The sequence below is a fragment of the Lampetra fluviatilis genome, chromosome 37, assembly GCF_964198595.1.
Source record: "Lampetra fluviatilis chromosome 37, kcLamFluv1.1, whole genome shotgun sequence".
In the NCBI taxonomy this organism is placed as follows: domain Eukaryota; kingdom Metazoa; phylum Chordata; class Hyperoartia; order Petromyzontiformes; family Petromyzontidae; genus Lampetra; species Lampetra fluviatilis.
The window spans coordinates 8,352,732-8,376,844 of NC_136311.1; the positions used below are offsets into that span (position 1 = coordinate 8,352,732).

Below are 24,113 nucleotides of genomic sequence, written 5' to 3' on the forward strand. Positions count from 1 at the left end.
CTCCTGGAGTAATTAACACGTGACCTTTCGGCACAACGGAGCGTTCGTGGGCTCTGGCCTCGCCACTCTGTGTCAGCCTTTTTCACAGTAAATAAACGCTCAGCAGACACCAACACACAACACGGACACTCAAACTCCGGATCAAACTTGTTGAAGAGGTCATTTCATACCTAGGCTTCCACGACCAATATGATTCATAATCGGGTTTCTTTTCGGTTAGGTCAGCCGCGTGCGGCTCTTTAAGGACTGCATTGCGACTCTTGAAATATTTAGTTTTCTACCGAATTCGAAAAACATCGCTCTTTTTAAATCCTTTATATTAAGTTCGCTTGCTTGCTTGCGTGCTTGCTTGCTTGCTTGCGTGCTTGCTTGCTTAGGACCGTGCAAATCTTTCGGTCGTTTTTTAACCCACTTCCCGTGATCCAATCGAGCTGACATTTTCCACACAGACTCGTTGTGCCAGACAATTATTGTTCGTGAAAAAAATTCCCAAAATTTTACACTTTTTAGGCAAAAAAAATTATTTTACATATATTCAAATAGAAGTCATTCATGGCTTTGGCTGAACGTCAGAGTGTAAGAGCCCAGAGCGTAACCCCTCCACAGGCCGTGGCGGAGTAGCGCAGTTGGTAGCGCCCTCGCTTCCCATGCCAAAGGTCGCGGGATCGATCCCCGCGTCTTCCACAGGCGAATATATTTTTAAATCCTTTATATTAAGTTCGCTTGCTTGCTTAGAACCATGCAAATCTTTCGCTCGTTTTTTTAACCCACTTCCCGTGATCCAATCGAGCTGACATTTTCCACACAGACTCGTTGTGTGTGACAATTAATTTTTGTGAAAAAAAAATCCTAAATTTTACACTGTTTAGGGAAAACAAATTAAATATTTAATTACCAATTGCTTAATGGTGGCAGACAATCATCTGACCCATAGGTGGCAGCCATCTCAAGCCAGAGGACGAGAGGACTCTAACCGCCACGCATATAAAGGATTTATAGTGAAAAACTTTGTTTTTACGGGTTTACTTGTTGTTATTTTGGTTGCTGGACCCCTCTGGGTTTGGTCATCTTGTGTTTGTCATGAAGCTTCTTCCACCCGACCCAGCCTATGAAGAAAAGTTTCATGTGAATCAAACATGCCAAATGTCAGAATCAGAATATTTATACCGTAGGAATCCGATGAGCTATAAAGCTCTTTTTCACAGATGTCCAGTAAGTGTATTATTGCATCAGCAGCACCATCAGTGTTGTTCTTGTTGTTGGAGAGGAATTTCACGACGGTTAAATGGGTGACGACGTTTCGCCGGAGATGACATCCAGCAATCATCAGGTTGTTAACAGGAGCTAAAAACTCCGATTAGCACGGTTGGTTATGGTACCGTGCGAAAGAAGTTTGACATACATTCAATTGATGCAATGACGGCATCGACACAGTCGAAACATGAGATCTAATTTACTAATTATAATTGATTGCGCTTTGATTGGTTGTGATTGGCAGGTTTGGTTGGTGTAATAAGGTGAATCGGTTCGGCGGTTGTTGAATAGTGTCATGCACCGAGAAATCACGTGTAGTGAATTATTCTATTCCTATTTATGTCAAGCGAATAGTCTCCGAGTCGAACAACATCCTATATCTAACCAGGTGCGGTGCTGATGTCCCATTTAAAATATTCACTTGCTGAACACTCACAAAACCAAGCCCCACATATGCGGAGATGTGTAACACGAGGCACATTTGGAATATTATGGTTGTTTGTGATTTTAAATATCGGACATTTTCGACAGTGACCAGATGCAGTGCCCATTAATTATTATTTTGTATACCGTACAATTTTTCAACGTCCAATATGCTTATTTTACTTTCCATTTTCACTTTTTCAAAAAAGGGTAATAGTTCCCACTGGCGTAAGTAAAAAAAATACACACAGGGACAGATTTAAAATAAATATATCTGCAGCAGAATACGAGAGATATTTTATGAAGTGGTAACACCACAAGGTCTCAGCACAAGCAAAACTTTCCTTCATGTAATCACCCTGTTTGCTACTTCACATTTTTACAAATCAGATTGTCTCGTCTGAAATCGAGATTTAAATATCCTGAATCTGTTGCAAGCATAATTTGACCGCCCGCACCGATTCATAAAATTACATCACATCGGTGGGGACCTTGACAGCATTTACCATTTCCACGAGCCACTGATCATTGGCAGGCCATGCGGGGAACGTTAAACGTTGGCTAATTGACATCGTCAAATGCTCCGCGCTTGTTACGGTCACCGATAAACACGGCACTCGCTACAGGCGCGGAGTTGCTCCCGCCCGTTAACCCCACGTTCCGCCGTGGGTTTAGCTGTAATCCTGTCGCGCCGCGATTTTTACTCGAGGCAGAAATTAAACTTTTTTTTTTATGTTCGCGAAGCAAACGGTGCTCCCAGGTTCGGCACGCCTTCCCCTCCACAGCTCCTCCCCTCCTGCCGCTTGAAATCGGCACGCACACCAGGAGCATCTGGCGGTCACGCAGCGTGGGGACGTTCACTCTGCGGCTGCGAGGCCTCAGAGTAACGGGCTCCGACAGCCGACACGGCTACGGTGGTCGCGGGGGGTGGGGGGGGGGTCGTGGATTCGGGGGGGCCCCCGTGAACACCTGCGTAGCACACCCCCCCCGACCGACCCACCACTCCCCACCGACCCCGTCACAGCCCCTTCTTATTACATTTTAATCAATGGGGTCGTCTTTGTGGCGTGGAGCTGAGTTTAATTAAAACGTTGGGTCCGACGACGGACGGAGTCGGCCGCCACCGTTGTTCCCGTTCTCACGTGTGCCCGCGATCGGCAGCGATTGGCATGTAGGGCACTTACAGGCGGCACGTGTGCACGAGCAGGTACGCGCAGACAACGCAAAAGAAAAAAATCGCCCTGGCGAACCGTGTCCGGTCTCGTCGGTTTCTAGAAGAGTAAGCCGCCTTCAGCCTGGTAACTATTTGGTTGGAGATTTTTGCGAGGTGGCCAGATGATGGAAGGATGGCGAGTGATTGATTTTCGTTGTTTTCTCCGGGTAGGCCGATTTCCTCTCACTTGTCAATCAGTCGGTCGATCCGAGATTTGTCACGCGTTGGCCATATTCGGCAACAGGCTGAGACGGAACCCGCGGATGGCACAGGGAATATTAAACACAACAGAAGCGAAAATGAATGTTTTTAGTCCGGTCTTGAAAGCGCCAATGGTCACAGTTGAGCGGACTTCACTTGGTAGAGACTGTTCCAGACCACCAGGGCGCCGGATGAACAACCGAGTTGATTACATACAGCAGTAGTAGCAGCAGCGGCAGCAGCAGGTTCTCAGCAGATGAGTGTATGTTTCGTGATGGTACGTATAGGTGGATGTCATTGTCGAACACCCATCGATGGAATTGGCCAAATGTGGCAATTCAAGATCCTTCTCAAGTCTTGAGACTCCGTGAAAACTTTTTTGGATGAACAAATGGAATCATTATTAGCTTTGCACAAACTCACAGGCGCATACGAACAGGAGCATATGCACTTCACCCAGTGATGCATGTATATTTTATTTTGTTTCCCTTCCCCCCGCATCTCCGATTATATTATCACTGTTGGCTACGTATTGTCCAAAAGAAGTTCAATGTACATTTCATTTACTGCAGGTAATTTACAAATCGAAAAGTAGCTCAAGTTTAAGCGGTGCATTTTCTTTTTTGACTGTGCAGTGCTGGTCTCTATAATGCCCAATCTGAGGAAGCGTGGTTTCCTACCCGGCAACATTTGCCCCCCCCCCGCTCCCCCCATTATATAATCACTATAAAACAAAACAAAGGCTATAAACTGTCACCAAGGAGCCATAAAGGACACACCTACAGCAAGCGGTGGTCCCAGCACAGCCCTGCACACGCTTCCCGAATCGCCCTTTTTGACGGATTCCTTTTTGATTGTGATGGAGAGCGCAGCGCTCGCTCTGCATCCATCGCCGGAGTGCTGTGCGCACACCTAGCTCGGGCTCGCCAGGCCGTGCCGTGCCTCACCGTGCTGTGCCTTGCCATTTTGTGCCATGCCTTGCGTCACTGTGCTGTTCCTCGCGGTACCGTGCCTCGCCATGCCGTGTCGTGCCGTGCCTCACCATGCCATGCCGTCAAGCAGCATAAACCATCATCCCGCGAACTCCGGTCATCCTCGCAGCGGCTTTTGGCTAGCCATCGAACAAAGAAGGTCACTGCATCGCGCCCTTTGAGACGCTCTTCTCTGGCCTTCTGGAATGCTCTTCCTTCCAATATGAGGAAGCCACTGGAGCTATGCACTTCAAAATATAGATTCAAAACTCATTTCTTTAGAACAGTTTTTTGTGTCTAATTTGTCCTTCCCCTGCACCTCCGATTAGCATAGCTGGCTACGTACGGTGCGAAAGAAGTTCTTCAACATACATCCATACGGTGCCATGCTGTGATGGAGTGTGCCGTTTGCTTGAGGGGACGTTCAGACGGCTCCGCGCAAGAGGCCGTGAAAATGTCACGCGACATTTTCTTTTTAGACACCAAATGTCCCCACGAATGAAAATGTTCCCCGAAGAGATGCGAGCCCAGTGATAGAGATACGTAGGCAAACCTCGAGGAAATGGATGCTCCCCCATGTTTTCAAATGAATGTTTTATTCCCAATTGAAACGCGAAACCAAAACAGTAACACATCCTATTAATATGTGGTCTTGCTGTAGTTCTCTTCACTTCATAATCACATTTCCTCACGTGTTTAAAAAAACGTAACCCATGAAATTGCTTTTGAAGCCCATTTAATGCAGGTCTTGTCTTGATCATGGGCGTTTATAGAGCGTGACCTGCTGCTACGTTTCAGTGGGTCATTGAGAGATTTCCCTTCGCTGTTGTCCATTTTCCCTTTTGTTTCCCCCCAAATTAACGGGCAATGACTCTGTCGCCGAGCTACCGAGGCCCAAGCTGCTGTCGCCGGCCCCTAGGCTTAGCGAGACTTCGCCATCCAAATGGACGGATGGACGCGGGGCTGTTACTGCACAGATAAAATTCGCTAAGGGGGTGGTGGGGTGGGGGGGGGCGGTTAGCGGGCGTCCGTGCCAGAGAGCCCCTAGTGTTGACGCAAACGTTCCGTCCGTTTGATTCCACGGCACGCCGCCGAGACGATAGCGGCCGCGCACGGCGGCAAGCCGGCTGCTCGGGCCTGTCCAGCTCCTCTTGCTGGTGGTGGAAGGTGGGGGGGGGGGGGCATCTGCTCAACGCCGTCCAGGCGCGGACTGCCGCGTGCACCCTGAACGCATCACGCGCTGACACCGTGTGCAAATTGCAGGCTATACCGGAGGTTGTTTTAAATGCAGGAGTGATATGGGGGCGATCAGCTGCTTTAGGGTGAAGTGACAGGTAAGGGGGGGGGGGGTGCAGGTGGAGTCACTGCCATCGTCGCTGACATTCATGTGGGGAAGCGGTGTCATCGTCATCAGGGGCTCGTCTTTAGAATATTTATACACGACGGGCCTGCTTTGTTGCAAAGCGTGACCTCCAAAACACATCAGCGGGTATGTGCGCTGTGAGCCAGTGATGTGATTAAAGACACTTAATTGAATTAAAGTAAAAAAAAAACAACACAACCGCTCAATCGCGATGTGGTACGGGTTACATTTGCAAGGGATTGGGTGGAGGCAAAATTATTAAGCAATCGGCTAATGAGGTGACTCCCCAGATCACACGTGATTTTAATTCAAGCTACATACCTTGTGAAATCCCATTGAGATTCATGATTAATTTTACATGCGAGACCGTGATAAATATTTGGCCAGGAACAATATATTGATTCATCGATTACATTTGTGTGAAAAAGGTGGCATTTAGAAGCCGTGTTACAGCCATGTTCACGCAGGACCATGACTCCCGATCTCCGGTCCGCATGCCCGCCTCACTCGTTTATTCACATCTGTTTAGATGTGAATAAATGTGGTCCGACGTAATGACTAGTGTTTGGAAAGCCCTGCACTAGGTTTTTGGTAAAGAAGGACAAAAACTAGCACGGGAGCATGATGAATAAGTGTTTTGAGATGTGCAGTGCAAGTGAATAACATTGCACACTGGGCATGCTGTTGTCCAATTGTGAGCTTCAAATTTGAGTGAATTAATTTTTGGATCAAATGCAGGGAAGCTCGCCCTGGTGTCTGTGCTGTAAATGATTCACAGCAAGGAAAGGCTCACTCGAGTAAGTCTTATTTAATGGTCACGGAACAATTTGCACCTATCAGGAACGAGGCTATCGGGGTGTTTAACGTGAATTCTGTGGTAAAGATTGGGTCGCGTAATCCGTAGTAGTCATCGAAATGGTACTGCCTTAAATCAAACTCCAGAACAACAATCAATTTTTTTCAGGAAACTCAAAATAAATCCAGGGCTATTTATCTATGAAAAAATAAACACTTTTTAAACAACGTGTACGCTTGTATTTTGCAGAATGTTGCTGTTGGAAGTTATTTACTGCTCGTGTTTATTTCTTTGTTCAGCCATCTGCACGTTCATTTGCCCGTTTAATACTTTCTGTATTTACATTACGTTCCTTTAAGCAAATATGAAAGCTATGCGCCATAGAGCTGATTTTATGAACCTGACACATTGTGGCTCTATATGCATCCATTATTGATCGTGTGGTCCTACATTAATAATGCGATTCATATGTAGGAGCCGTACTCTCTGGCAGGCGAAAAGCAAGTAGGGAATTAGATAAAGGGATGAGCGCTCTGTGAACTTGGACTCGCTTTTATGACAAACGAAGCAATATATTGGATGGTGACCGTGGCTAGCGAAGCTGGTTGAAGTCTGCATGAGAGACCTCATCATTAAAGAGATCACCGCTAAATTTAGTGTTCGTAAACATTCACGAAAATTTGCAAATGTGCGTTTGAATAGACTTCCTGGAAATATAATTTATCCGGCAGTGGGGGAGGGGGGGGCTGTTTTCGTGCCCAACCGACGGATGAAATTTGAGGAAGGGATTTTGAGCTTCCTGGGATTTTTTATTTATTGATGTCAGCCGTGACGGTAATGTAAGGAGCAGCACGGTCCGGGTGGCTACTTGCCACCCGGAAAAATCTGTATTTCTTTTTGTCTCCGTGCCCGTCTCCGTTCCAGCCTTCATGGCCGTTTGCGTGTCTGTCTCACTCTTATCCGTTTCCACTTCGCTGGCTCTTTAACTGCATCTCCCGGTGTCACAGCGGTGAAGGTTGGGCTCCAGGCCAGGGCCACGCACAGGGTAATTACCCATGCAGTGGGTAGGCCCCCGTGCTCTCGGCTCCTAATTGCGCGGCTCGCGACCGCTGCACGTGGGCCCCGTCTTGCTTGGCCGCGTGCACTTTTCGGGGAAGCAAATTTTTTTTTTTTGCAATAAGTATTCGCGGGAGGAAAAGGGAAAGAAAAAAAAGTGCATGTGTGCACATGTGTGTCTTGGCGCAGCGTTGGTTGTGAAAGTAAACACGGGGCTGGCGCACTCGCCGTGCCACGGAGCGGCGTCTCGTGAAGTCGAGCGAGCGAGCGTGGTGCGTGCCCTCCCCCTCCCGCACAGCGTGTGCTCGTCTGCCTGCCTGCCTGGCGAGCAGCAAAATCGCCCTGACCTCGCCACGACCTCCCAGCATGCACCGGGCCTCACTGCTGCTCGGCACGTACACGGCACTTCCCAGCATGCCTCTCGGGGGGCGCCCGGGACACACTGACTCACTCCATTCAAACAAACAGCAGTGTGACATTCTCCACATGGGTTGGGCAGCGGCGTATTCCCTGCGATGAGCTCTGCGGGGAGGGGGGAGAGGGGTGTGCCAAGGGTCAGGGGGGGTTTCCCCCCCCCCTTTTTTAAACGCAAAGCGCTTGCTTTTCGTGGCTTTTTGTGACGGGCGGCGGCGAGTTTCCCTTCGTCTCTGTGTGTTTTTTGCGTTTTGAGAGAAAACAAGTAGCATTTTCTTTTTAAATAGACCGTTGTTCACATCCAACTAACAGCTTCAATTTCAAGCAGAGCTGTGCAAGGGTCATGTCTGCTTGACTTGTCTTTAACAAGGCCATCTTAAGCAATGTATCTCGATTTTTTAAAATTGTGTTAGGGGCAGAAAGGATGGTATTTTGTAAAGGAAATAATTCGATTAATTCCTGATTAAATTAATCAATATTATTGTATGAAACGAATGTAAGAACAACTCATTGATGCTGAATGTTTTTTACAATTCTGATCTATCGCAAATATTTCCTTTTGGTTTATTATACATATTTGTATTTTTATACCATAAATTAGTGCGTTCAATGGCAGATTAACTCCCCCCCTCCCCCCGCAAGAACACTTAACTGCAAACCCTGCCGATTGTGCTATCATTCCCGGTTGTGGAGCAGATACTACAGTTAGAAAACTTAGAAGGAAAATATTTGTTCATTCATATTTTGGCAAAAGATGGCTTTTTTAATTCCTGCTAAAGCGCCCCCAGTTTTTATAGCATCCAGAACAATGGGGTCTTAAAAAAAAAACAAATGGAGCATTGAGCAGAGGCTCGTGGCGTTGTGGAACATCAGCCCGGGCGAACTGCTGCCTTCGCATTGTTTGCGTGACCCCGGAGCTTGCGAATACAAAACACAGCACCCCCCTGCCCCCCCCCCCTGACACCCACGCCACCCCTCCCTCGCGGTCGGGTTCCGTCTGTTGTCCAACGGCCACGGCCAATGGCGTTTGAACACCCGCGCTCGTAAAACGCCAAACCCCCCCCCCCACCATGGCCCGCAGGCCGTTCCCAGCAGAGCCGTGCGATGGGGCAGCAATTCTAAAGGAGGCCAGGGTGGCCCAGGGCCGCCCCGAGCGAGCTTGCGGCGTGCGTGAACACTTGCGCGTCGCGCCCACTCCGCTCCCAGAGTGCACCGCTCCCGTGCCGTGAGCGTGTGTCACAGTCGCTCTTTACATGGCTGACGGGGCGTTTGGCCTTGAGAGTTCTGGGTCGGGTCCCCGGTGACCACCGTCTTCCAATGGGGTCGGCCACGGTCCTCTCTGGGGGGAACCGGCGGGGGGAGGTGGCGGCGGGCTGGGGGGGGGCATCGGGGTGTGGGCATAAGGGACACGGCGGGGGTGGCGCCTGGAGGTTGGCTGTTTGTCCAGGGAATGTCCGACGACTGGTTTAACGGCATTCACAGGCACATGGAGCCAGGGGAACCTAATAGGCCCTCTCAGACCCTGACAATAAACGGCTGTCACATTCTGCTCGTTCGCAAGTGCAAAGCACGGCCAAATGTGGGCACTGTTACCAGGGCACTAACCATTTCTTGGGAGGATATTTTACGCCACATATTTTGTGTTCAAAACATGCCATTTTAAATGTCACGTAAATATAAACCACATGCTTGTTAAGGCTGTGCCCAATTTGGTCACTTGGGCCAAAAAAAAGGTAATAATTCCAAGAGGCTTCCTGGGGCTTACTTTGTGAACACATACTTACATGAATGAATAACACCGGTATTTTTTTTGGGGGTTTAAGGTCTTCATTATTTGGGGTGGCTTGTTCGGAACTAGACGTATGTGAAGACACGAGCAATGTTCCCGACCTTGAGGAGGAATTTTTCGTGCTTTTTCTTCGTTTCAGCCCCCAGGCTATTGAAAGGAACGCAGGGAGGGAGGAGTTGATGGGCTCTTTTCTTTGCCGCCACCGCCTCTTTCGCGACCGCCACCTCTGCGAGGCCTCGGCCTATTGGAGGCCTTGGCCTACGAGAGGCCATCTAAATAGTGCCACTGTCCCATAAACTTTAGACAGTTTTTCAGAGCACTCAATAATTAAAATTCTTCAGTTAAAAGTTTGCATATAACCAGAGATGTATTTTACAAGCTTTTCATCAACCTTTATTTGTGCAAGAAAGCCTCACGCAGCCATAAGACACGTTTTTAAGAATAGTTCTGCATTGTGCGTGCTTGCAAATTTGCCATGTAGTTGTCAGCTATGAAGTCATTGAGGTTGCATAGCAGACTAACCATAGCAGGCCCAGTGGTAGCAGGCCAATAATGCAGTGAAGCATATCAATCTTATCCACACTGTTCCTCATTCGCTTCTGGGTCCAGGCCTCTTCTATTTGATTTTGGGTGATGAAAACAAGTGACACGTTTGCTGCTCACAGAGGATTGGAACCAATGTTCCGTATTCTCAAGGAAACGATGTTTGGAGTTGTTTTGGTTGAGAAGGCCTACTTTGAAATGTGACAAACGTGTCCCATCTGTAGGGCTGGCTTTAGAGGAGACGATTGCGTCTCGGAATGTCGACGAGTGGACTTCAGTGTCAGTGGTGGCAGGGCAAGCAAGCGCTTGCCCACACATCGCACCTCGATTGCTGCCCACGCCGCTGTTCCCATCTTGCACTCTGCCGCCTTGAGTCATGTGACCACACAGCTGTTGATTGCGGAGCGCAAACATACCTGGGTCTGCTAAAAAACTGTTCTTTTGAGGTGTATAATGATGTATCAGTTCAATTAAAATAATCATTTTTACGCTGATGAATCGTGCGTGTAAGAATAGATTATCTGGGAATGATGCTACTGTCGTGCAATGTTTTTATTGCATGAGGCGAGTGCTGTGAACAAAGTTGTGCGAACAAGACATAAAAAGAAACAATAACCAACAAGATGGGAAAAGTGAGACAGAAAATAACTCTTGAATCACACCATGATAATTAATCAAATCACTGAGGAGGTGCCGGGGGTGGTGAATCGTGTCATATGTAGTTGGCTGCACTGGGTAGGGTTAGGGTTGATGTCTTTGCACTCATCTGTTTTCCCGTGTGTGTGTCTATGTATTTTCCGGGCACGGTGTTGGCCGCCCACCTCCTCGTGTGCCTTACCCGCCTTCATAGGTGCTTACGAACAGCACTTGCCCCAAATGTATGTTAGAGCTCTACAGGGGAATCTTTGCCTTGTCTTTCCTGTTAGAAGACCACTTGCTCACAAGATGTCACGACGGATGCGGGTGGGATCGTTATAATCAAAAGATCTTTCTGTGGGATGGCCTGGCTCCCCCGAGTGGACTCCATGCGGCCTGGGCTGTGAAGCATCGGACCGCGTTCGGCGTTGAGGCCGCCGCCTGGTTCTGAGAGGGCCCCAATTGAGCCATGCGGTGCCGCTCGTCGTATCCCCAACGGGGGCATCCTTAACTCCGCTTCGATCATTCTCTGTGCTTTCGTGACAGCCCTGGACATTCCGCTTCGGGAATCCGCATCTTTAAAGAAACCACAGAGGGTAGCGAGCACTGATTTAAATATTGTCGTTAATTAGTTATATATAGTGTTGGTTTCTCATACAACAATATCACTAATGATGGTATATCCATTTTTGTTTAAACACCTATTAAATCCTGGTTGTCCTGCCAGATTTCTTGTTATGAGACAACGCCAACGTGAATACCCTGTGGCATCTTGGGTAAGAAAAGAGGTGTTTGTGTGTCGTGTCCTAGCCCAAAATAAATTAGAAACAAAAAATAAAAAAAAAATAGACTGGGCCTCTATAAATTCAATCCCAGATCTCCCATGCTGATGGGCTATAACTCTGTTAGAGAAGAGGATGTTGAAGCGAATTGCGCTGTTGAACTCCCCTGTGACTAAAGATGTACACATGCCTCTGGACATCTCCACATAAATATCTAACAGTGATAAATTTATCAAGACAATGAATAATTGAGTCTCGTGGCTGCAACATCACATGTCGGTGCAGGACAACCTCTGGTTGGTGTGACAGAGTGTTCAGCTTGGAGGTCAAATAATCCATAGCGGTCCGCAGATTCGAGAGTGAGCACCACAGTCCCCCAACTTGACGTTGGTCGTTGCCGCCAGAATTATACGATTCGAAGGTCCCCAGATTCAGAACAACTCGACATTTAACGGCGTCCCTAATTTGACCAGGCAGAGAAACCCCTGGTTCACATTTGGTTCGCGTTAATTAGGACTCTTCCGTTGCTCTAGAAGCCCCTTTGGATTCACTGTTATTCATCTTGACGATCAAGAAACTTTCGTTTCTGTTTTTTTTTGTTAGGACCCCAAAGTTACTTTGGAACATTTACTAATATTATTAGATCTTGCATTCAGGCACTGAAGTGCAGTGGGCATGTAGCCTAGTTATTTGTCTTAGAGTAGACCCTTCCATACCTGTAAACCCCTTCTCAGTGCCTACCTTCTTATTACAGACCACTTCAAACCGTTTTGGTCACCACAAGGGAGAAACACAAACAAATAAGCTATTTTTTTTGCCCGTATTGAAACGGCTGTACGCTGTATGGACCTGAAAAGTCAATTTCCCTGTACAAGAATATGGGTAAACCGTATGGGTTTACAGCTATGCCCTTCCTAGCCTGCGGGGCCAATAGAGATTTGTTCAAACTTCATCATAGAAAATCTGGCATTTGAATCCACAGTCCCCCCCAGTGTTATGGATCGTTCGTCTCCCAATACCACACTGCCGGTTGTCATCCGCTCCTCCACGGAGCATCCCTCGCCATAAACGTCACGACCTCTTCGCCTGCACTTAGGGGCGTTTCCGTACTCTCATTGCTTCACTGAGAAAACCGAGGGCAGCGTCCCGCACGTGGCAGCAATGACAAATTGTGGCTTGAATTGAGCTGCGTCGTCGATGCACGTACATGTGTTGAACTTCTTTCGCACCGTACGTAGCCAATCGTGCTAATCGGAGGTGCGGCGGAAGGGCAACAAACTCGACACAAAAAGCCGTTCGAAATGAATGAGTTTTCAAAATATATGCAAAAGTACATTGCTCTAGTAGCTTCCAAATATCAGAAGGAAGAGCATCCCAGATGGCCGCGAAAGCGCATCTGAAAGCGCGCGACGAGATGACTGTCTTTGTTCGATGACCAGCCAAATGCCGCTGCTGCAAGGATGACCGGAGTTCGCGTGATGGTTTATGCTCCTTGACAGCGGCTCATCCACATCCCGAGCAGAGAGCGCCCGGTGTCGCGAAGCTTCACCTCTAACCCCCCACCCCACCCCCGCCCTGTGTCGTGCAGGTGCTCGCGGCTGACTGCAAGCGCGTGGCGGCGCTCCAGTACTTCCTGGAGGCCCTGTGCGGCCTGGAAGAGCCTCTGCTTGCCTACAAGGGCGGCAAGTACGTGTCGGTGGCTCCAGGACGTGACGAGCCCACCCCATCAGCAGGGCCACGTGTCCACGGGGGGGACTTCTCCAGGTACCAGGTGAGGGGAAAGCCGTGACGTGGAGAGCGGGGCAGACTGGTCAAGTGTTACCCCGCACGTGCATATGCTAGTGCGTCTGTACCTGTGTGTGTGTTCTAATTATGGGGAGCGGAAGTGTAGCAGTTAGTCTCCTGTGCTGCGAACCAGGCGGCCCGGGTTCGAGTCCCGTTCACGGCAAAACACCAGTGACGATTATCTGAACCGGTCCTGGGTCTCCCCTAGGTCGACTCGGCCTCAAATGAGTATCTGGTGCGGTGTTGTGAGGATCATCATCCAGGAGACAAATGCGGCCGAGCGTGGTGTTCGCCATCCATCCCCTCGTGTGCCATTCCGGCTTTCATAAGTGCTCGCTAACAGCACACGCCCCAACAGTATGTTAAGGTTTTACAGGAGATCTTTGTCTTTCTTATGACCATATGCGGGTACATGCATTCTCTACATACAAATGTGCACACAGGTGAGTGCACTAACATGTAAAAGCACATTTGCTGGTACAGGCTTAAATATTTTCCCCCTCCCTCAAACCAAATGCTGCCTTCTGGAACCTGATAACATTTGGGGGCAATAACTCTTACTTCCAATCAGTGTCCACTGTTCACTAGAATTCCAACAACGTGCATCGGTTTGAGTTGAAGTAAAACCATTAGGGACAGAATCATAAAACACATATTTTGGGAGAATGCTGTGTGCGGGTAATCTGTATAAACTATGATGGGCAGAGCACCTCGGGCCTCCTTGCAGGAGACCTCAGGTTTCGTGATAATCATTTTTAGTGTCACTGAATTCAAATGGTCGTCGCTTGTCTGTATGTATATTGAACGTCTTTCGCACGGTACATAGCCAACCATGCTAATCGGAGGTGCAGGGGAAGGATAACAAACTTAACACAAAAAGCAGTTCTCAACAAATTAGTTTTCAATCTAGATTTAAAAGTGCACAGCTCCAGTGGCTTCCTTATATTGAAAGGTAGAGCGTTCCAGGCGGCCGCAGAAGCGCGTCTGAAAGCTCGCGATGCGGTGACCATCTTTGTTTGATGGCTCGCCAAAAGGCGCTGCTGTCAGGATGGCCGGAGCTCACGTGATGGTTTATGCTCCTTAACGAGATCGGCAAGGTTTTGTGCTTCATTTGGTTAATTTCCTCACATGGCCATGAAAGGCATTGTGTCCACGGTGCGCCTGTCCTCACCGCGTGCCGTTCCCAATCTCACTTCGTGCCCGATCGGACCCCCTCCCCGTGTTCGTACCACAGTGGGCGGAAAACATTAAGGGGTCGATCTGACATCAAATAAAAATTGCCCATAAAGTCTGTTTAGCCTTGGTTTATGTTTATTTAATCAAACGCATAGGGAGGATGCGGGGTTAAAAATAGGGGCTCGTTGTAAATAAGCCCACGTTGCTGCCGGTGTGACAATGTTTTTAATTCGTCTGTTTACGAGATCCCCGCGGCGCGCAGGGCTTTGTTGTCGGGGTCGTGGCGCACGAGGTGGCATGGCCAAGGGGCCGCGTCCCCGCGAGCAGCAGGGCTCGCCGCGCTCACCTCCTTCCTGGCCGCTCGCTGACATGCGGGCAGATGTTGCTTGTGGGGGGCAGGAGTGGCATGGTGCGGTGGAGGAGGGGGTGGGGATGTGTGTGTTTGTGTGTTTGTGTGTATGTGTGTGCACATGTGTGGTAGTGCAGCGATTCCCGCTCGTGGCCAACATCAGTGACGATGAACTGAATTGGTCCTGGGCCTTCCCCATGCTCGACTAAGCCTCAAATCAGTACATGGTGCGATGTGTGTAAACATCGTCACTGGGGAGACAAAGGCGGCCGTGCTTGATGCGAGCCATCCACTCCCTCGTGTGCCGTGCCTTCATAGGTGCTCTCCGGGCCTTCATAGGTGCTCTCTAACAGCACTTGCGCCAACAATCTGTTAAGGCTACACGGCGATCTTTGTTTTTGTATGTGTGTGTGTGTCGACTCGGCCTCATTTGAGTACCTGGTGCGATGTGTACTTGCCGCCACTCGGGAGACAAAGGCGGCCGGGCATGGTGCCGACCACCCCCCACCTCGTGTGCCGTGCCGGCCTTCATAGGTGCTCGCTAACAGCACTTGCCCCAACAGTCTGTTAAGGCTTTTCAGGGGATACTTTTACGTATGTGTGGAGCGGAATTGCAGCGGTTCGCACATTGCGCTCCAAACCCGAATAATCAAATTGAAATTCATGAGAAAAAAACCCATCTTAACAGAATAATGGTGCAGGCGGAAAACCGTACGTTTCAAACAAACACACGCTGAAATGCGTCAAAAGCACACGGCCTCTGCATTATGCAAAAACCATCAGCATTTCCTGAGGACGTGCATTGTGGATCTCTTGTCACCGTCAAAATAAATTTGAGCAAATGTGACCGACTGAGAGGCGGTGACAGACAACTGTGGACCGCTTTTGTCCACTGCTCATATTTTCTCAATTAATTTCGATGGTGACCTCGGACAAGAGGACCACAATGCACTTCTTCAGAAAATGCTGGTGGGTTTTACCCACGCGCAGAGGCTGTGTGCATTTTACACATTTTTGCGTGTTGTTTGAAAGCATTAAACACTGCGACCAGTGTTGGATTCCTGACCATGCATGTCAGTGACCAGTTGTATCTGGTCCTGTCTTAGGCCTCTCCTAGATTGACTCCGACTTTAATAGTTGTGCGTGTGTTAGTAGGCCAGTGCGCGTACTCGCGTGTATGCATATTATGCTTAGTCATGCACATCGCTCATGACAGTTGTATCTGGCCTGGGTGACCAAGCCTTCAATGAGGTACCTGATGTAGTTGCGTGAGTTCTCGTTCAGAGAAGTGGGGTGACCGAATCAGCCTCCGGTGGACTTGGACACACCACTGCCTCTTGTTGCATGATTAACATACCTCAATGGGCTGCCCACTAACAACACTTGTAAAAACAGTCCATTCCAATTAATAGGGGAATAGAGACCTATCGCTGTGTGCAAGTGAGATTGTGGGAGTGATTCGTACGTGTGTTCCAGCGTGTAAGCATGAAAGCATGTGGCTTTGTGTGTACACATGCCTGGCTGTTCCGCACGTGAGCAGAGACTTAGTGTACGGGTGAGGGGGTGGGGGAGAGAATCATAAAAAGTAATTCCAGCTACAAACCCCATATCAACTCGCTGTGTCCCATGACCGATTGGCGCGGGACATCACCACCGCGCGTGGCTTCAGTGCAGCCATCCTGGCAGAAGACTCGGAGGTGTGTAGTTGCAAAGGGCGGCTGCTGTCGTTGTCGTCGTTGTTGTGCGTGGATAAGCGCAGCACACGTGGCATTCTGCAAGTGACCCTGCTACGATCGCGTTGAGCCGCGCCCGCCCCCCCTTGACACCTGCGTGGCCGCATTCTCTCTGTGCCGCTCTCACCGCTCTTCTTTGCGTTCTCGCCATGTCGCGTGACCCCCTCCTCCCTCGGTTTAGCTGCCCGCCCCCCCCCCCCCCCCCCCCTTTCTTTTGCCCTGAATGCCCTAAAACGTGTTGGGAATTGAGGCTGGCCTCCTCGTAAAATTCAGGTGTGTTCAGTTCTTTTTAACGCAAACTTTATACTTGAAATCGTTAATCGAATCTCATCATCCCACAAATTATTTGTTCATAACGATTGCGTGTCTAATGTGTGCTGAAGTATATCGAGTGCGGCGATTTTAAGCGCGTGCACTTCTTAAACCTGCTCGGCGTGTCAGTGAAACAGCAAAAACTGCGAAGCCCTCTCAGAGATGGAATTTTAGCAACGTCCGCTAAAATATCAGGGAGGTATTTTGTACGATGACACGAACAGAAGTTGAAACCGACTGTCGTGGCTTTACTTCGCCCTGTCTGTCGCCGAGTGATTTTTACTCGTGGAAACACCGAGAAGCATCGAGAGGAGGGCGCTCCGGGATGATGCTCACTCACAACTGTCCAGCTGTAGATGCGTGGGCTTTCCGAGTCGAAGTGAGGGCAAGTGATGTCATGGACTGGATGCCATCCAAATCGCCAGCACGGTTCGCAGCGATCTGTTTTCACAGATGCGGTGAAGTGAACTTGCCATGGGAAGAGAGAGAGATAGCGCAGAGCAATTACCGCCCTGCCAGAACTCGCCGCACTCATGCAACGTAGGCCGTTTGGAACTCGAACAAAAAAACACAATGCAAACATGAGGTGGCCGGGTGGCTTGCGGAGCACTGCTCTGGCCTCGAGCCTGGCGTGGCCATTGATGGCGAACGCTGTGGGCGAGGTTAAAGCGTCTCGCTCGAGTCACCATTCGTCTTCAGACAAAGCAGCATCACCGGTAACCAAAGATGGCCCAGCACATGGGGCAAGTAGCTTATCCCCCCCCCCCTACTGCCGGCAGGGTTCCAGCACCCGTGGCTCCCGCTTGAACCCCACTTCGCGCTCTGAGCGGCCGTCGCGTCTGGGTGGCGAGAACGGGCTCTGTCAGGGAGGCTCTGCCTGGGCCCCCTCTCTGTAACACTACACCCTGGGGGCGGCAGTGACGCGGTGCACACACACCGTGCCACGGCCCGCAACCACTTGCTTTGTAGCACTGCGGTGTGTAGGAGGCGATCCCACATGGGGACTATTTCCCAGCATGTGCGCTTGATTAGACCTCGGCTTGTACTTGAGAGGGCACGCCACTTGTGTTCCTTGACTCTGCTGCCCCTCTTTAGTCGGTCCAGGAGCCAATCACGTTAAGCGCCGGCGTCGACCAAAGGAAACAACCTAACCACAGTCGCCACGGCAGGAGAAGGGAGGTGGACATGAGGAATGACGGTGTCCTGGAGGTGAATGTTGAGGTCTAATTCAAGGACTGCGTGTGGACCTCTAACGAATGAATCCCTTTTTGCCCGGGTTGCGGGTGAGCGTGTGTCCTTCCCAACCGGACGACACATAAACAGCACAGCCATTGGCGTACACGCCTGTAGATTTCTCTTCGCTGCTGCACTCATACCTGTGAATCCTTTGACCGTTTCAGTTCAGTTTTATTTATTTAACCAGAGCCCAAGGCTCACCATCTCTTCTGTACGTGTCGCTGTGGAGCTTTGCTTCTTTTTTTTTGGTTACTGTTTCAGATTGTTTGCAGTGATTTGTCTTATTCAGGATTTCGGTCATAACACAGGTACGCTGGCTTACCTTTGTAATTGGTGAAAAGTCCTTTGTGTAAAATCAACCTCATCATCATTGTCATCGATATCATCATCTCTTGTGTACCAACCGGTGGGTGGCTTTCTCACAGGGGTTTTTCTACACCATAAGAATGTGGAGTTGTCACTGCTTGTTCAGGAACATTCGTGGTTGGTGAGCACCAGCTGACACCTTGTTGATCCTTGGGGACTCCTACTAAGGGAAGCAGTGCGAGAGGACCACCATGATCGGATGATTCATCTGATAGGCGATGTACCGACAAAGCAATCGCGACACTGCTCTGAGTTTTAGGTTGCACGCTTGCATGGCGCCGCGCGCGAGTGTGTGCGTGTTGGCACGCGTGTTGGCACGCTTGTTGGCACGCGTGTTGGCACGCGTGTTGGCGCGCGTGCCCACAGTGCCGCCCCTCGGGAGCTCACGCCTTCCTCTGAACGCTGCTCCGTCGTGTGCTGGGGGGGTGGGATGTAGGTGAAGGAGCGTGTGAGTGTTGACGTGCGGGCCAGCGCTGCGTGCCTGCGTCGCTAATGCAGTCCTTAGCTCCGCCGACTCTACGATGCTTTTAATGAATGAGTGCTGCTGCTGCTGCTTCAGCAGCTGGGAATGCGACATCGATTGCTGCTCCGGCACAAGCGATTTTCTCGAGTCTCGTGGAGGCGACGAGGGGGGGGGGGGAGCGGGGGTGGGCTGGGGGGATGGGCTGCTGTCCGGAACTCAGAAAATTTCATTCTTTACTTTTCCATCGAAAAAAACTAGTTTTTTGTTTCAGAAATGATGCATCGATGTGTACATACACAGCAGCGGCTGTCATTCACCACTTAGTTGTAGTTATGTCACCACAGCGCCTGTGCCAAACCCAGCTCGCTGGCGGTAAAGAGCGCTGAAGGCTTCTTGGCAGAAGCTCGCGGGACAGTCCCAGGTGTTTAGTTTTCAAGTTAAGTGACGGATGTACATTCTTATATGTAGAGATCCGTAACGTGCATGTACACGTACGCGCATGTACATGTACGCGGAGACCATTGGCAGTGAAGAAGCAAATGAAACGAGTAAGAAAAAAAACCAACAGCCATCACAATCACTAAATCTTTAAAGTTGGCATGCGCTTGTAATATAATTACCACTTTAGCATACCTTTATGGCCCAGCAAGCGTGCATTTAGCGTGCGGAGGACCGAATGTGACACGGCGCGTTGGCACCGTGCCCCGCACAGCGCAACGTTTCGGCACCACGCAGCGCCAGTCTCCCCCGTGTAAATAAAAAATAAAAGGCTTAAAACGACCACAAGAAAATGCCGTGCGTGTGCACGCGCGTGTGCACGCGCGTGTATATGTTACGGGGAGTGGTAGTGTAGCGGTTAGCGCTACGCAGCGCTACAAACCCGGCGACCCGAGTTAGATTCCCGCTCACGGCCAACACCAGTGACGATTATCTGAACGGGTCCTGGGCCTCCCCTAGGTCGACTCAGCCTCAAATGAGTACCTGGTGCGATGTGTAAACATCGCCACTGTGGAGACAAAGGCGGCCGGGCGTGGTTTTGGCCCCCCACCCCCTCGTGTGCCGTGCCGGCCTTCATAGGTGCTCCGTAACAGCACTTGCCCCTACAGTCTGTGAAGGCTATGCGGGGGATCTTTGTCTTTGTATATACCATAAACATGAGCTGGCACACGCAATGCAGCCAAACCAGACGCTCGGGTGTAATATCGCCTCTCGTCTCGCAAACACCAAGCGAGCACAGACGGAATGGGCTCGCCAAATTTGGAAGGCTCTCTGTGAGACCACCCAGGGCACAGACTGGCTAACGTCTGCTTCTCTGCAGATGGAAAATGGAAACCATTAAATCAGAATGTAACAATGTTAAGTGGGGATCCTGTTTGCGTGGCTACGTAGGAAATGAGCTCGCGGTTTTCATTCTCTTCATTCCCTCTCTTCTTCTGTACGTTGGGGTTTTTTTGTTTGATTATCCTTGGCTGGTTAATAGTTTTAAGAAATAATAATTCTTGGTTCTGAAAAAAGAGAAGGGAGAAAAAAAAAACACAGGTCTTGAAAATCATCCGTTAATGTATTTTGAAATTATATTCATACGTGTAATAACAGTGGTAAGAGGTCACGCTTGGAGGGGGGTGGGGGGGTGTCTATGCGCTCGAGGTCCAGGTTTGTGCACTGCATTGCCAAACTCGTCATCTCACGCTCCTCAGGGACGTGAGACATACCTAGGCCATTGTGCGCCAGTGTTATATCCGCGTGCCATTTTAATATCTGCATAACTTAAGTCTTTGTTGTGTCCCTGCTCGTAAGGATAGTGCGTTGCAACTGATTTTACGTTGGCGCAAAATAAGCACGAGCCGAAATGTAGCTCAGCTGGCCGAGTGAGTGGCAGGGCAGCCGCGAGATCAAGTTTCAGCCAGGATCAACTCAACCCAATATTATTATCGTCGTTGTCGTCATAATTACGATCGTAATCATCGCCACTCTCATCATCATCAACCTAATCAATATCATGATGATCGTCATCGTCTTCGTCATCACTGTTAATGCAACAATCACTCCTCGGGGACCAATAAAATGAGCACCGCTTAGTGGGGGAGAAGTCGCCATCTAACGAGGTCAGTGGCTCTTAACCTTTACTGCAGCCTTGCACCCCTTTGGTTCTGAATCGTTACAAAAATGTACGATGTTACTAAATACGTAGGGGTTTGATGAAACAAAGTAGTTGTAACTTACGTGCCCGTGCTTAATTTGTGTTTCGATGGTTTACCTTCTGAAAGAATCTGGCCATGTCTCGCACCTCCAGGGGGTGCAGCGTGCACCCCACGTTAAGAACCACTGATCTCGGTCATCTTTTGAATGCTGGTGCTCACCATAGGAACGTGGAATTTCCACCACTGGCTCGGCACAACCGAGGGGGGGCGACCAGCACCCACGATTGCGATCTCGGCGACGCGGTCGCAGTGCCAGAGCTCGCTCCTGACGTCCGTCGGCGCTCGCGGTTTGGCCGGTCACGAGTCTCTCCCGCGATCGCGCGCGTTCCGGCACCGCCACTCCGCCCGCGTCGGGTGTAGGCCGACTCGGCACCGTGGCGCGTCCACAGCGCCCAGGTCCAAAAGGCGCTACCGTAGGCCGCTGGCCCTAAATCTCCGAGCTTGCGTTAAGCGAGCAATACCAATTTGTTTTAATACTGGGGGAAAAAACAGGGGGCCATTTTTTTGTTGTTTGTTTTAGTGCCCTAATCCCCAATTGGCAGCATTCCACTTGTGCCATGATTAACCGTGGGTTCAATGAAATGTTTAAAGCTTTTTAAATAAAAGCTTTACGGTGCACAAGGGGTAATGAGGCAGTTCGCACAATGAGTGAATTACACTGTGTAAAATACAACGTAAATAAATACGAAGCCACTTCACCGGGCGTGCTGGGAGACGGGGACGGGGGGGGGCGTGAGGGGGCGAGAGTGCGAGGGGCTAAGGGAGGGGAGGGTGGCAGCGTGTTGTAGAAGGTGCAGCCTTTGTCTGAGCACGAAACTCCTGGAGTAAGTAGCAGCCGGACAACGTAAACGTTACAGAAAACAAAGAACACGTATGCATCAAAGGAGATGATTTGTGTCACGTGGGCGAGGGTGACACAGGACGACGTGCGTCACCTGGGCGAGAGTGACACGCCGTCATTGTGTGCAGCGAGAGTGACTGTGATGATGTGTGCATCACCCACGGTGGAGATGACGCGTTGACGGCGTGTGTCTTGACAGGGAGAGGATGACGTGCTGGTGGAGGAGGAGCTGCTGGCGAGCGAGGGGAGCGATGAGGAGAGTGATGACATCCGGCAGTTGAAGGCGCGCAGGGAGACGCTCACGCGCAAGGTGGCAGAGCAGCGGCGCCGGCAGGAGCAGATACAGGTACTGGTGGCACAGGTGACACAAAGACAGAGGTCACAGACACAGGTGACGTCTACACCGGGGATACAGGTGATACAGGTCACACAGGTCATCGAGATGCAGGTGATAGAGACACAGGTCACAGAGACACAGGCCACGCAGACATGGGTGTCATATAGACACAAGTGACGCAGACACAGGTGACGCAAAAGCAAAGATCGCCCCTATATAGCCGGAACAGACTATTGGAGCAAGTGCTGTTAGCGAGCACCTACAAAGGCCGGCGTGGCACAAGAGCGGGTGGGTGGCCGGGACACACACAGCTGATGCAGACATCGTCTATATAGACACATGTGAAATAGCCACAGGTGATGCACACGTACAGGAGGTCAGAAACACACAGATGACGCATACATGGATAAGGTGATGCAGATACTGGTGGCATGTACACAAGCGATACAGTTTTGAACACAGGTGACATGGTTACAGACACACGTGACATTTACTTGACAGCAGCCAATGGTTAACCCCACTCTTGGTATCCACACCTCGGTCCGTGTCTTGGCACCGCTATGAATCGGTCAACACACACAGACATGCAAATATTGATCCCTGGAGGCCATCAGGCCTAACATTACCATGTCTCAAGATTGCTCCTTCCAGGATTTCTAAGACCCTGCCATCCATAAATCTTTGCCGCTCCAAACCAGGAAGTTTTTTGTGTTGGTTACACGGGCGATAGACAGTCACGCACACAGGTTACACAGATGGCACACACATACACACACAGGTGACACGTGGGTGACAGGCGACACACGCACAGGTAATACACATGCAAGCGGCACAAGTGATAGAGCGGGTGTTATGAGCACGGATGGTTGCACAGTTGGGAATGTGGCCGTCAGAGACGGTGGTAACACGGGTAAAAATAATAAAATTGTGACAACAGGGGAGATGTAGTGAAGCTCACGTGCATGATACACGCACAGCCAGAGGAGACTCGCGTTCACAAACGCGCGCGGGTGTCCCGTCCGATTGGGTTTGCGGTGAACCGTAGCGCCGTTAAAGAGGCTCTCGGTTCGAGCCATGTGGTAATTGTTGTTATTTTCACATCACCCAGCCGGATTAATAGTTTGTTGTGCTACAGATTGTAACAGATGCACTCCCCCCACCGCCCCCACCACCCCCACCACCACCACGTGCTCCCCGAGTGTTTTCAAGAGTTGGCTAAAAGTACACAGCCGTTTAAGATGTCGCTGAGTAAGACAAAAATAATTCCACCGTTGTTGGAGCCAGTCATTGTTTCTTACGTTTAATTACATTTGAGAAATGTAATTATAAGTTGATCTATAAAAATATATATCGTGGGCCCTTTATAAAGAGGGGGAAAATAAGGAGAAGGCGAAGAAGAATTTGTAGAGATTTCTTAATGTTTATGAAACAGCATTGACGTCCCGTAATTCTGTTGCGTTGTCGCTACTTTTAGCGGTTGCTTGGACACATAGTCCATGTGTAGGCAAGGCTATCATCATTGGTAAGTCATATCAGACCTGGACATCCCACCTTCGGTAACCCGTATTTAGCGATGGCAGTCTGTAGCCTGGCATGGCTCACCGATGAGCCCCAATGTCGGTGAATCCCATTTGCATGCCTCATTGTGCCCCATGCCTCTGCAGACGACCTCGGAGTCGAACGATTGAGCTGACTGTACCAGCCAGTAAATACAAAAACCTCTTTAATTAAAAAGCAAGAATTGTGTTAACACAATACTGTTACAATAATAACATGAGTGGGGAATAGCATTGTAAAAAAAAAAGGAGAAAATTGCTTTTCTGTAATTCAGCCAAACTTGGCAATGCTAGTAAATGAAAGATAAATGAAAATG

The 24,113-nt window shown here is 49.7% G+C and overlaps 1 protein-coding gene across 3 annotated transcripts in view; it reads left to right on the forward strand.

Annotated features, from left to right (window-relative positions):
* The window catches only part of SMG6 (SMG6 nonsense mediated mRNA decay factor), a 184,546-nt gene that overhangs the window by 112,989 nt on the left and 47,444 nt on the right, over positions 1–24,113 (forward strand). For all 3 annotated transcript variants that reach the window (XM_078873763.1, XM_078873764.1, XM_078873765.1), the window contains exons 15-16: positions 13,030–13,212; positions 22,103–22,249. In XM_078873763.1, the coding sequence (XP_078729889.1) occupies positions 13,030–13,212; positions 22,103–22,249 (330 nt within the window). The remainder of the gene's footprint in view (positions 1–13,029; positions 13,213–22,102; positions 22,250–24,113) is intronic.